The sequence below is a fragment of the Electrophorus electricus genome, chromosome 16 (genome assembly GCF_013358815.1).
Source record: "Electrophorus electricus isolate fEleEle1 chromosome 16, fEleEle1.pri, whole genome shotgun sequence".
Lineage (NCBI taxonomy): Eukaryota > Metazoa > Chordata > Actinopteri > Gymnotiformes > Gymnotidae > Electrophorus > Electrophorus electricus.
Genome location: NC_049550.1, coordinates 10,975,701 through 10,989,340, shown reverse-complemented (window position 1 = coordinate 10,989,340; position 13,640 = coordinate 10,975,701). Strand labels below are relative to the sequence as shown.

The window sequence follows — 13,640 nt, the reverse complement described above, 5'->3', positions numbered from 1 at the left end:
TGTGAGGTGAACCCCAAATGGCCTTGGCACAAATGGTCCAAATCTGAACAAAGGGTTCACTCTTATAACCAAATATACAACCAAATACAGAGTTCACAGCCATAAATACAAATTAATAATCAAAAATAATCAAACAAAACAATTGAAATAATAAGAATATGCTACATATCCAATCCCAACTATCAGATTTTAAATCTGCAGCCTGTATAACTGAGGGAGCCATTGTTTTCATAATCCTATCTGGTTTCTAAGTTTCTATCTAAGGCCACTGTATCATGTTTCTTTCTTACTTGAAATGTTAATGTGGCAGGTGTATATGAGTGTATGAGATGCCTGTCATGACCATCCTTAGCAGTTGTTCTCTAGTATCTAGTAACCCCATTACTCTGGTTGACGTACTTATCTGAAACTCCGCCTAGCAAGTCTAACACTCAACACTGGACAGGGGGAAGGAGCACAGAAGTGTGAAGGCACCATTTTCAGACTGGTTCACCTCCCAAAACACATACAAGTCTATGAGTCTACATACAATCATGGAGCAGGAACCTACAGAGGAGACTGAAATTAAGGGTGGGTGACAATGGAGATTATTTTTTGTGATTATACTGACTAAGGAAACGGCCGTTGTAACAGCATTTATTGTGATGAGATAATCGGCATGCGTGCTCCTGAAGGTGGGCGTAGCTCAGTTCGTGTTTCTGCTGGTGATTCATGCCTGTAAATATCTTTACCAGGATATTTCCAGTCAGTCACTTTATTTTATCAAAACACAAATAACACTGAAAGTCTCGTTTTCATCAGAACCGACATCAAGACAAACTTGACTGTAAGAGCAACTTTAGAAGTCCTAAGCAGTTGGGAGGTTTTAGTAAGAGTGCTGTGGATTAAAGATGCAAAGCGCGCATAGAATAAAATACTAATAAATTACTTTGTGCATAAAACTGATTTCTTCATACCTTTTTTGGTTCCACTGGAGGCTAGGAAGCTGTAACGGTACATGGGTTATATAGCGCCCCACACTAGCCCCTCTGTGGTTACGTAATACCACAGCTGTTCCTCAGCTAAAGAATTTAAGATGTCATGATTTAATAATAGAACATAACAGTGGGTCTAGGATTTTTGTCATTCCTTGGAGTGCTGCAATTGTGTCTGCACATTTAACAATATATCATGTGAAATCACTTAATCACTTTATTGAAGCTTATAAAAACTGATCACACGCTGTGAACCAAATTGAGGTGCTCTTAATTAAGTCTATATCGCTTTTGTTTAACTTCAGATCAAGGTCGAATCAAATTCCAGTTGTCGTGATGATATGCTCAATGCTGCAGAAACTACTCCAGGTGACGAGCTCGCAGCAGCTATCATGGAGCGACACTTCCTCCCCTCCCTCATCAGGACGGAGACATGGGAGGGCTACACCTTTGCTGACCTGGAGATTAAAATCAAAGAGTCCACTGATTGTTATGGTGCTGTGCTGTGGCCTTCAGTAAGTCTTATTTTCCCAAATATTTCACAAGCCTATTCGAACATATCTTGAAGGAGTGTTAATGATTATTTATTTAATGTTTTATTGTTGTTGCTTTAAAAAGGCCATGGTGTTGTGTCATTTCCTTGACACTCATCAAGACAAATACAAACTTGTGGATAAGAATGTCATTGAGGTCGGTGCTGGAACAGGTCTCGTTACTATAGTGTGCAGCCTTCTGGGTGAGAATGACCTCACTATTTGCCTGATTATTTTGTGTATTGATTTCAGTGTATTGCTGGCAATATGTCAGTTGACTCCATCTGACTCAGTATCGGGGTACCGATGTGTAATTTATCATTTGCAGGTGCAAAGGTAACATCCACAGACCTCCCAGATGTTCTAGGTAACCTGCGGCACAACGTCAGCCGTAACACCAGGGGGCGTTGTCGACATGAGCCTCTCGTGACGGAGCTGAGCTGGGGCTATCAGCTGGAGGGACGCTTCCCCCGCGCCTCCTGTCGCTATGACTATATCATGGCAGCTGACGTTGTGTACGCCCATCCCTACCTCAACGAGCTGATGGAGACGTTTGAGCACCTGTGCTCAGAGGACACTGTGATCCTCTGGGCAATGAGGTTCCGACTAGACCCTGAAAACAGCTTCGTGGACAGGTTTCAAACTCGATTTCACTTGGAGGAGCTCTACGACCTGCCCAGCCTCCGGATCAAGTTGTACAGAGCACAGAAGAAGCGCTCAGACTCACAAAGTCAGTCAGGGGCTGCCACATAGACACAAGGACTATCCAGGATTGATTGTGTGTGTGTGTGTGTGTGTGTGTGTGTGTGTGTGTAAAATAATTCTCAGCAGCAACTAAAGACCCCTTTTCCCTATAATATAGGGAACATTTGCACATTATAACCTCTGCATAGAACCTGAGATCATTTATGTTATGAATTTCCATGAAATATGTATGCAGACATTCATGCATTTTTCATGTCACTGAAAACAATCTCTCATTTACATTTATAGCTATGTTTTTCAAACAACCTCCCCCAAAAACTGAATATAATTTTATTTCATTTGTAAGTCCACAGTCATAAGTAAAATACATGAAAGCTGGAAATGTTTTATTACTGGTGTGATTAAATCCTTGAATAAAGTTAAGCATGATAAACATTTCTATCATGTTTTAACATGTATAACACATTATATAAACTAAATATTTTAATCTATAATTAGTTATATCATGCTTAGCAGTTTGATTACTAAGCAAAACTGTCAGCTAACAAGTCTGTAAACACTTAAAATGTGTCCTTTACCCTGGGAAGCATGAGACACGTGGTTGCAGTTGTCATGGACCACTATTCTGACTGAGCATTCTGGCCATTATCTGAATTTCCAGTCAGTCTGGGAGTAAGCTGAATGAGAGCTGTGTTTCACACTTCAGTACCCCATCTACTTACCAATGCGATTTTATAAGTGAACATATTTTAGCTCTCTGAGAAGGAAAAGAAAAATTAAAACATGCAACAGGTTAATGTTGCTTTAGAATACTGTGAAGTCACTCTGTTGATACACTGCTCATCCCATGCACTCCCTTTATAGATCAGGGTTGCATTAAGTGGTTTTATAATACCAGTTGTATTTAGTGATTTGGTAAAGCATCTGGTTAAAATAAACATAGCCCCAATCATCAGAGTAAGCAGAAGAGGTCTACCACTATTCTATTATGGCAAGAATTCACATGAGGGGCGGCGAGGTAAATTAAATAAAATATGTAATTAAATGCAAAAGCAAATCGTTTTTAAATTGTAGCTGAGTAAGACTTTTTTTCAGTGCCTTGAATGTAGATATTACTGTATAATAATATCGATTTTAAATCGTTATTTAAAAATCTATAGCTACTGTTTGATTAACAAGGTTTTGAAGCATTTTGTACAGATGCAAACTAAATATATGAACACTGTACACTAGATACAGTCTGCAAATCAAAAATGGCCCATCATTTTTGCTGGAGAAACATGTGAATTTGGAATATGTGGGATTTCATTTAAAACATATCGACTTATTCAAATCATATTCAAATAACAATATACTAAAGCTCCTAAAGAATGTAAATGGACAAAAAAAAGTGTAGAAAAATACAAAGATATTTTTCATCGTTCATATCTCAGCTATTACATTTTCCAGGACAAGACTTTTAGCACTTGATCTTACATGAACGTGATTTGCTTGCCCACTCCCAAGCACAACATACGTGCGATCTGTGTACTGAGCAGCAACATCAACTTTTTCCCTAATATGCACTTCATGGCTTTCAGAGTTTCTGACAACAGAACTTTAACTTAAGTAACTAGGTAAACTTAGACTACACTCCTGGGGGGTTCTCTGGTTGCAGCGATATGTTTAGCTTTGGAAACTAAACCTCTCTAGCAAAAAGTAGAACAACAAGATGACAATAAATCGAAATCGTTATCCGAGGACTTTTAACCAAGTTTAAAAATGAGAGCGCAAATGTCAGCAGGTCTATATCAGATAAATGGTACTACCATATAAACCATAGTGCTGCTACTTCTTTTGATATTCAGCACCCACAGGCTTGACAAACAAGGTCTTAAAACCTTTTGTGAACTTATTCCTTTCAGTCCCAGCGCTGATTTATTTTCTGTGAGCGAGTGCGCTCGAGTACATTTAGGGGCATCTGAATGGAATGCAGAATGCAACACGGGCTCTGAATTCTTGTTCCCGGCACTTTTCAAACCAATGTTACAACCGTGTTGGAATATGGCATTTTATCTTCATTTTATCAGTTTTTCTTATTCACCTGTACATTTGAGCACTTTTATATCCATTTTTCTTACCCTTTTGTTAAAAATATAATCTATGTATTTGAAGTTTACAATTCTATTTCCTGCTACTGAAATCCTGCAGTTTGACAGCCTTCTGTCCGTCAGATCAGCTCTGCCTAAATCCCAACTCTATATCCTACCCTTTGACATGTATACCTTTTTGGCCAAGAAGCATTGTTTGTGTGATTATGACCACATTACTTCGCATACATCTGTCCTACATAACTCATCCCTCATGAACTGTCCTGCAGACAGTGAGCTCATTCCATCTTGAGCAAAGGATAGTTACTGTAATTAATGTTCAGAACTGGTTGGTTAGGCCTCAAAATACTTTGTAGTAGTTAACCAATGAGTTCACAAGCACACTCACCATCTACATACATATGTACATGTGCGCATGTATGTACGTGTGCATATATATATATATATATATATATATATATATATATATATATATATATATATATATATATATATATAGTGTGTGTGTGTGTGTCTGTCTATCTGACATCTGACTCCATTTAGGAAATATTACATATCATTAGATACACTTAATGAATTTCCCAGAAGGGTTGTGTGATAGGTTTCATGTTAAATTGTGAAACATTGCCATATTAAACATTTATAAAAAATCTTAAGAACCAGTTGAATAATATTAAACTGGTGGTTTGGTGATTAAAAACCTGGTCACTGATGTGGGTCTTAGAATATATGGACATACGTAAAGGGACCCTAGTGAGTGATTTAGTGAGGAGACATGTGATATGCACATCATAAGGTTGAACTGGGCAACAAAAGTCTGCTGGTTGCATTACAGGGTGCACTCAGACACACGCAATACACAGAATTTCTGTGACATTATGGGAGATATCAATGAATACATCAAGAAACAAGTGTAACCCAAAATATGTTCTTGTCAAAATTAATTGCCAAAAGATTGGTATGAAGTGCTGGACACAAAGTTACATTTGGCGAACACATAAATGACTGGGTAGTTAAAATAGCAAATATATTTTTTGGGTTAGGTAGTGATGAGGGAAACAGGAGAGGATACAGAGAGAATTTAGACCGGGAGGCCAACTGGTGTCAGGGTTACCCAGGATTTCCACATGGTATGAAGGCATGCAGTGGCTGTTGTACTGGGTTTCCCTGCTGCAGGATCCATTAAGGACACAATTGTCCTATACACAGAAACAAAAAAAATAGACATTATGAGATACGAAACACATGCCCGTTTTCAGATAGAAATGCTACATATGCCACTTCAGAATTATTCAAACCACAAAAACAAGGATGAATCAAAACATGCACAATGCATGTTGTAAAGGAAATACCAAGGATTTGGTATTATCCTATATTATATTAGCATAATACCAAGGATTTCAACTGCTTTTTACATGTTTGCAAGCTGAATAAGTGTTATAAAACTGGACATGTTATCTCAGTCACATTGCATGATACAAATTATATGAAGTCAGATTTACGTGTCACCCTGATTTAGTGCCATCATCCTTGAACCAACATGTTTATCATCATAGTCATGCAAGTGCCAATGCACTTTCCTCAAATAGCACCTCCCCCCCCACCTTCCAAATCCCTCACTGTCTTTTTCTCTCTATTTGTTTGTATGTCTGTGGGTGCATCTGCTCCCAGTATCCCTTTCTAAACACGAGGTAGGCTTTGCTCGATGCTGGGAGTGTCCTGTTTGATTTTGTTCCCATATAGGCCTGTCTTTGAGAAGACTGAAGATGCAGTTCAGAGCTCCTGGATACTTTGGGCACTGCTGAGTGAAGGTGAGTGTAGTGTTGACTTTATGGGACTGCAGTGTGGGCTTCCTCCTCTTGGGCACTTTAGTTTTAGCACTTTGGTTCATGAGCTTGAGGTTTTACCACACTACATAAACATTACAAGCTAGGGTTTCACTTTTGAAAAACTAGAAAAAACTTTACTTGCCGAGAGTGGGAAAATATGGGACTAAAACTATTAAAATGCATCTTTTTACCAATGATGTTTTACTTGCATGCACCATGGTCTTCGGCAATTTTAAGTATTAAAATTAATTTCCAATGACAGCTTTTTAAATATATTTAAAATACATTTCTAATGAACTGAGAATCACATTTCTAACCAGATGGCTACACTTGTCAATGTGAAGGACCAAATTTTGACACTTTAATGTGACTGTTCTCACACCTTCTTGATTAAATATTATGGTCTACCAGTGTGAAGATATTTGTGTGTGAGCAGAGAAGGTATCATGGGAAGAGAAGATGGCAAAGAAGAAGAAAATGACAAGCAATCTGGTTGGTGTATTCAGAGAGCTGAACAAAATTTGGGGACTCTATTAAGCAGTGTTAGCATATGCATTGCTGGTATAACATACTGTGAAAGATTAGACTGTCCAAAAAAATGTAAGGCATTGTACAGTAACCTTTTTTTTGTATTCTTGTTTTAAGGGTCAGCCATGTCCACCCTGGTGCATCAGAAAGCGTGGGAACCAAGTTTCTACTTCACAACATCAAAGGAGATTTACTACTATGCTGGTCATGAAATCTGTATCTGGGAATCACTAGACTCCTATGGCGCCATCATATGGCCAGCAGTGAGTGCACTATCTGATATTCATGCCTTTTTTCCTGAAGACACTTGTACCTCACAAGAGCTCTCTTGGGGTCTTTGCTCTAGTAAACCCAGCTGAGCTCATGAAAGGCTTAACATTAAAAAGACATAAAAAGTGAATCAGATGTTCTGGAACATCTATCACATCCATTGGCCTTCTGTCAGCTGCATAATCAATCAGCAGCCATCAAGTTGTTGAGCCTTGGTGCTTTCTCACCAAAGAAGAGGGCTTGAAAAACAGTTACATTAACAAAGTTGGCACAAACAGAACTGGTTAAAATTTGACTGCCAGACAGTTTATAATTCTAGCTCTTCTCAAACAATACACAGGCACTGGCTCTCTGTCAGTATCTGGACACTAATCGAGGGACAGTTAATCTGCTGGATAAAGCAGTGTTAGAAATCGGAGCTGGTACTGGCCTGGTATCAATAGTAGCCAGCCTATTGGGTAAGTGATCTCATTTGCATACTGGTTCACCGCTAATGTAAATAAATACGTATTGGTGTATTTGAGCAATGTTTATGTATGCGATTGGGTTCTTATGAACAGTGAGCTATCCACAGGTGCCTGGGTAACAGCTGGTGACCTTCCTGAAGTCATGTCAAACCTGAGAGGGAATTTGTCCAGAAACACAAGAGGACGCTGCAGATATACACCCCAAGCAGTGGCGCTCTCTTGGGGTCATGAAATGGAACAAACCTTTCCTCGCTCTGTTTATCGATATGACTATGTTTTGGCTGCTGACGTGGTATACCACCATGACTCCTTATCTGAGCTGTTACTTACCATGCACCATTTCTGCCAACCAGGCACAACCATAATCTGGGCAAATAAGATCCGGTTTGGATCAGATCTGATTTTTATTGAGAATTTTAAAAAAGCTTTCCATACGGTTTTGCTTGCAGATATGGGAGAGGTTAAAATTTACTCAGCCACCACAAAGGACTTTGAGGAAGGAATAAGTATCCCAGTGATGTCAAAAGAGGCATTCGGGCAGGAAGAGAGGAACAGAAAGGAGAGAGGGAGGAATTCCGAAGAGGGTGACGGTATCATCAGCAAGGCTAAGAAACAGGGTCAAGATCCTGAGGGGGCTGATTTAAAACCACAGTTCAGGCAAAATTTAAATCAATGGCAAAAGGAAGCACAGGTGGATGCAAATAGAGAGCTTAAGCAAGAGTCTGGGATGAGTAAAAATATAGAAGAGGAACAGCAGGAAGAATGGAAATTAGGTAAAAATTCACCTGTTGCAGAAAATCCACTGTCTGGAAGAAATGAGCAAAAAACCTGGGCAAAGCACAGAGATGTTGAAGGACCTGGAGGAATAAATAATACAGATTGTCAAACTCAAGAGAAAAGTGAATATGGGGATGACATTCAGAACTGTACTGAATCTTACACTGAAACAGACATGGTGAAAAACTCTGGTCAGTACATTTGGTATATGATGATAATTTTAAGACGTATGCTCTTACAGTGCCTTCATAAAGGAACTGTATATCCCTGAAAACCTACTATTATTATGCTTTTTACATTACATAATTATATTTTTTTCAACAGAATGTATCGACTCTGAGCGCAATGCACAGAGAACCTGGATGCCCAATGTGTATTATAAACTACAGAAAGAAATTCACTACTTTATGGGTCACAAAATTGCTATTGAAGAGTCCATTGATTCCTATGGTGGAATGATATGGCCAGCGGTGAGTTCTCTCGTTAAACAGAAAACAGACTTCAGCTCAGGTATCTTATAACTGCAAATGCTCAGACTATCCAAAATAAATTGTCAAAGTTAACGTGTTTGCTAATCGTGTGTGTGCAGGCAATAGCCTTGTGTAAGTTTCTAGAAACACCAGCAGGTCAACAGAAGATCGATCTAGTCGACAAGGAAACTCTAGAGCTGGGTGCAGGAACTGGATTGCTATCAATAGTAGCTACATTGTTGGGTAGGTCTTACCAGACTATTCAGAACTAAAAGCATCTAACTTGTACTAAGAATTGTAATTGGTTTGTAGGGGCCAAATTAACAGCTACAGATCTACCGGAAATCTTGGGTAATCTGAGGTGCAACCTGAATCGGAACACAAGAGGTCATCGTAGACATGAGCCTCGAGTGGCAGCACTATCCTGGGGTCATGACCTTGAGGAAACCTTCCCTTGCTTCAAGTATCACTATGATTATGTGTTGGCAGCTGATGTGGTCTACCACCATGATTACCTAACTGAGCTATTGTTTACTATGCGCTACTTTTGTCAGCCTGGCACAAATCTGATCTGGGCCAACAAGGTACGCTACCCATCTGACTTGGTCTTCATTGAGAACTTCAAGAAATCTTTCCATCACACATTGATAGCAGAGCTGGATGATGTGAGGATTTACTTAGCAACCCACAGGGAAGCAAATGCGGAAGATCGGCTACTGAAAGTGGTGAACAAAGAGGAAGCCATAGAAGACAAGAACAGTTACAGGAATGAAGAAATGAGAAACTATACTAAACAAAATGAGGAGCAGGAAGAGAAAGAGAAAGTGCTAAAACGGGAATATATAGAAGAAAGGCCAGGGAGTGAGGGAGAAGGGATCACTGCAGATAAAGAACACACAACAGGTGAAAAAACCCAAACAGAACAAGACTACGGCAACGGCTGTATAAAGTGGAACAAACAAATTGACGTGAAACAGACACAAAGTGAAGAACTTGTGGGGCATCAGCAGAAAGATGAGAATGAAGGACATTGCAAAAAGGAAGGCAAATACACTGGACAGAAGGAAACAGGATCTGAAAGTGTTGGGAGAGATCAAGATTCCCAGGACTGTAGCGAATCTGAATCTTCTAGCACTCAAACACAACAAAAAGGATCAGGTAAATATTAAAATACAAGTGCCACTATTACTCGCGATGTGTATATTTATTATATGTTTATTTGTGTGATTTCTTTACCAAAGCAGAGTGCTTGGAGATAAATGGACAGCTGGCCAATCAGAGGACTTGGGAACCCAGTTTCTATTACACACCTAGCAAAGAGATCCACTACTTCATGGGTCACAAGATCAGCATAGAAGAATCCTATGATTCTTATGGTGCCATGATTTGGCCAGCAGTGAGTTTTAATTGAAACCAAGAAAACAATTTTAAACATTTCCATTAATTTAGTGAGCTTTTACTTAAATTTGGTATGCAGCAAATGCCAGTTAACTTGAGTCATTGTAACCATAGTGATGATCATAAATCCTGTCTTCAAAATGTTTCTTTTTCTTAGGCTATAGCTCTTTGTAAGTTCCTGGAAACACCAGCTGGTCGACATGAAATTAATCTACTTGATAAGTCAGTTCTGGAGATTGGAGCAGGCACTGGTCTTCTCTCAATTGTGGCCACTTTGCTTGGTAGGTCCTATTATATTTGACTAATTAGTCAAGCATTTTGTGCAGATCAATGCATATTTTCAGTATTAAAACTGTTTACTTTGTTCTGAAGGTGCCAAATTAACAGCCACAGATCTGCCAGAAATATTGAGCAATTTGAGATGTAATCTAAATCGGAACACCAGATGGATTAGGAGACATGAACCTCAAGTGATGGAACTATACTGGGGACAAAGATTAGAGGAAAGCTTTCCACATTCCACACACCACTATGACTATGTGTTGGCTGCTGATGTGGTCTATCACCATGACTTCTTAGCTGAACTTCTAGACACAATGCATTATTTCTGTCAGCCTGGCACATCTCTGATCTGGGCCAATAAGATACGTTACCCATCTGACCTAATCTTCATTGAAAACTTCAATAAAATGTTCCATACCACCCTGATAGCAGACTCGGATGAGGTAAAGATTTATCGAGCTACACACAAGTCTTTGGAAGAAAATATTTTCATAAACTGGAAAATAAATGAAGAGGAAGGTGATGAAGAGGAAGAAGAGAAAAAGCAAGAGTAGACTGATAAGACTGGGGTTTGGGAGAATGTTCATAAATAGTGCAAAGGTTAAGAGCTGAAAAACAGGTCGTTATAGATGCAGAAGAGTGAGAAAAGTGAAAGAAACAAGATGAACTTTTTCAAATATTTAAGGAGAAGGGTGAAAATAGAGGAGACACTAGGTCAAAAGACACAATTGAGCACGAGGATGTGGTCTTTTCCACAGCAACAACGGAAGATGACCATCATGGAGAACATCAAGACTAATGAATTCCAACCTACAGCTGGTACTGAAATATAAGATAATTCATCAGTGCTTGAATATTTATAGAAATTGTTAGTGTTCTTAAAAGCAAATTTCCTAGGAGTCGCATCTCAACGCTTACAGGTGATAAAGAAAACTTTATTTGTTTTAGACTTAATTGTCAGATATCCCAGATACTGGATGTCTGCTACAAACTGAACAAAGACATTCACCATTTTGTAAATCGTGAAATCAGTATTGACTCTTATGGGGCCATGATATGGCCAGCAGTAAGTTTTCAAAATGTTACATAAAGAAGGTCCTTGCAAACTGTTAATGTATAGAAGTTCCTATCTGAATACTTACAACTCACAAAATAGTGAAGGAAATGCATTTGATGATGTTTTAAATAAAATATTACAAAAACTATTAATATTGTTTAATAAGTTTGATTCTTGCAAGCAGTAGTTCTTTGGTGGTTTTTAGAAACAGCAGCTCAAAAGATCAACTTACTAGACAAATCAGTTCTGGAACTTGGAACAAGGACTTGTTTCAACTGTAGTGACTTGGTGAGTCTATATACAGTAACGCTATGCAGGCCTAATTTTGGTGGTGTTGGAAGTGGCTGTACAGAACCAAACAAGTGATATAGATAGTAAAGTAGGTGCTGGAGTAACAGTAGCAGATTAGCTGGAAGTCTTGTATCGTGAATTGGACCACCAAGTGTTGTCAGTGATATAAACCTCAGGCAGAAGAGGTTTAAAAATCAGCTCCACGAAAAGATGATGCCTGAAAATAAGTGGCATATGGTGAAAGTAATAGTGCTCTCTCAATGACTATTCATTTCAAAATACTAAATACATTACTTTTCAAAGATGAATATTTCATTAGCCATTAATTACTCATTCATTCATATATTATGGGTCTCAACCTCTTGCAGTTTTATTTAGAATAATTTCCATCATAGCACATAATTCCTAACATTTACCGCAATAACAAAATAACATCATTACTTTTCATAATTCTCTTGAGGAGTAATGGTTATAAAATAATACTAGCACATACAATAGGCTTAAAATTAAAATGACTTTTTTTAAAATATTGGCATTACCTAGTTTTTTTTTTTTTTAAACTTTATACATACAAGACATCCATAAATATATCCTAAGTTCTTTGACATAGCAACCAGGTGATGAGACTCCTGCAAACCCTCAGACGTGGACAACATTCACAGATTGTGAAGTTTTTAAGGCCATTATTGATAAGACTGTTTGCTGGCAAAGTCATGCCAGCGTAGCCCTGAATGTCATTCTGAACCGGAACAAGGAAGCCAAGTGAACAAGGACTGAATGGGCAGCAAAAGGACATAAAGCTATTTGCACATACCTGGAAGCTAACAAGAACCTGAAGCAGAAATATGGAGTTATTTAGGTTATGATATCATGTGAAATGGTTTGTATGACACTTTTGTGACCATTGATGAGGACGTATGTTGAGGAAATCTTAAGGAGACCTCCCAACTCTGAGTCTTTCCCAAGTGTCATGTTCACAGGAAACACGATCTGTAAACTTGCATATCTTTAAAGAGACCAGAATTAAGCCCCACTAACAATTACCAAACAGCTGCCCCAACACTCAGCTCAGCTGTGAAGCTACAGAGGTCAATGCTAATGAATCAGCCAAGCAACATAACACCAACATAAAAGGCCACCCAACAAGCAGCCGATCCATCAAATGGAGGGGAAACCATGAAGCAAAGATGTCAACAGCTATGATACTACTGAACCAGTCCTAAATTGTCTGATCACTGGTAGTTAATTAACGTTTAAGTATTAAAATCCCAGCCCTAGAGGTCTTGGTAGTATGGATTCTCTACCCTCCTTTTACCTGTGAGCCAGGTGTGAACCCAATGAAATCTGTCGGTTACATGGAGGGCGAGTTTCCCAAAACCAGTCTAACCCTAAAAGTCTAGACTAAAAAGAAAATCCAATGGTGATTCACCATCTGCACTGTAATATAGTTAAAGATGAAGATTAATCAGTGTTTGGGAAACCAGTCTTAACTGTACAACTAACTACCAGTGATTACCACTGAAATCCAGGTTCAGAACTTGGATTTGAAGACGAGCCACACCGAAGAACCACTGAATCATCAACATAGGCTGGTAGCCCTAAGGGTGGACCCATGAAGGTAGGGTCAACAGTTACACAACTGGTTTAAGATATTTTAATCTTAACCAAATGTAACTATACTTTAGTCCAGCTCGAATTGTTTCCTTAAACTAGGGTCAGAATCGGCTTACTAGCCCACAATTCCAGGTTCAAAGCACCCAACCAGAAGTGAGGCATCAGAAAGAGACAGTATGCCTAATCATTTTCTTCAAAAAGCTTTTGTTGCTGCAATACCCCAGAGCAGTTTACCATTGATGGATATTCTGATTGGGACTATAAGGAAATTATAAAAGTGTGTTAATTCTGTATGCGAAAAACAAAAAAAAAAAACAGTTTGCACAAACACTTAATCAAAACAGAAAACACACAT

The 13,640-nt window shown here is 38.7% G+C and overlaps 2 protein-coding genes across 5 annotated transcripts; both read left to right on the top strand.

Moving 5' to 3' along the window:
* The first annotated feature begins 417 nt into the window (after positions 1-417).
* On the top strand, positions 418-2,647 carry mettl21e (methyltransferase like 21e). Of its 2 annotated transcripts, none has more exons than XM_027009073.2 (4): positions 418-570; positions 1,332-1,489; positions 1,593-1,710; positions 1,836-2,647. In XM_027009073.2, exons 1-4 carry the CDS (start codon positions 516-518, stop codon positions 2,258-2,260), a joined length of 756 nt encoding a protein of 251 aa, XP_026864874.2. In that variant the 5' UTR covers positions 418-515; the 3' UTR covers positions 2,261-2,647. The 2 variants fall into 2 exon arrangements, with proteins under 2 accessions (XP_026864874.2, XP_026864882.2); XM_027009081.2 differs by having other exon boundaries at positions 430-570; positions 1,280-1,489.
* Positions 2,648-5,965: 3,318 nt separating this feature from the next.
* On the top strand, positions 5,966-13,364 carry LOC113576676. 3 transcript variants are annotated; one of them, XM_027008908.2, is made up of 11 exons: positions 6,034-6,113; positions 6,543-6,623; positions 6,777-6,922; positions 7,270-7,387; positions 7,504-8,364; positions 8,498-8,643; positions 8,763-8,886; positions 8,956-9,801; positions 9,885-10,039; positions 10,199-10,322; positions 10,414-13,364. In XM_027008908.2, the coding sequence occupies exons 2-11, from the start codon at positions 6,578-6,580 to the stop codon at positions 10,875-10,877; spliced, it is 3,030 nt and encodes a 1,009-aa protein (XP_026864709.2). In that variant the 5' UTR covers positions 6,034-6,113; positions 6,543-6,577; the 3' UTR covers positions 10,878-13,364. The 3 variants fall into 3 exon arrangements, with proteins under 3 accessions (XP_035390548.1, XP_035390547.1, XP_026864709.2); XM_035534655.1 differs by lacking the exon at positions 6,543-6,623 and having other exon boundaries at positions 5,966-6,113; positions 9,888-10,039; XM_035534654.1 differs by lacking the exon at positions 6,543-6,623 and having other exon boundaries at positions 5,966-6,113.
* Positions 13,365-13,640: the final 276 nt, after the last annotated feature.

Bases quoted from the DNA above. Each gene is read 5' to 3' on its own strand.
- mettl21e (XM_027009073.2), top strand. From the start codon at position 516: ATGAGTCTACATACAATCATGGAGCAGGAACCTACAGAGGAGACTGAA. The intron at 571-1,331 runs GTGGGTGACAAT...TCAATGCTGCAG, and splicing joins AGAGGAGACTGAAATTAAGG to AAACTACTCCAGGTGACGAG. The intron at 1,711-1,835 runs GTGAGAATGACC...TATCATTTGCAG, and splicing joins TATAGTGTGCAGCCTTCTGG to GTGCAAAGGTAACATCCACA.
- LOC113576676 (XM_035534654.1), top strand. From the start codon at position 6,008: ATGCTGGGAGTGTCCTGTTTGATTTTGTTCCCATATAGGCCTGTCTTT. The intron at 8,887-8,955 runs GTAGGTCTTACC...ATTGGTTTGTAG, and splicing joins AATAGTAGCTACATTGTTGG to GGGCCAAATTAACAGCTACA. The intron at 10,040-10,198 runs GTGAGTTTTAAT...TCTTTTTCTTAG, and splicing joins GTGCCATGATTTGGCCAGCA to GCTATAGCTCTTTGTAAGTT.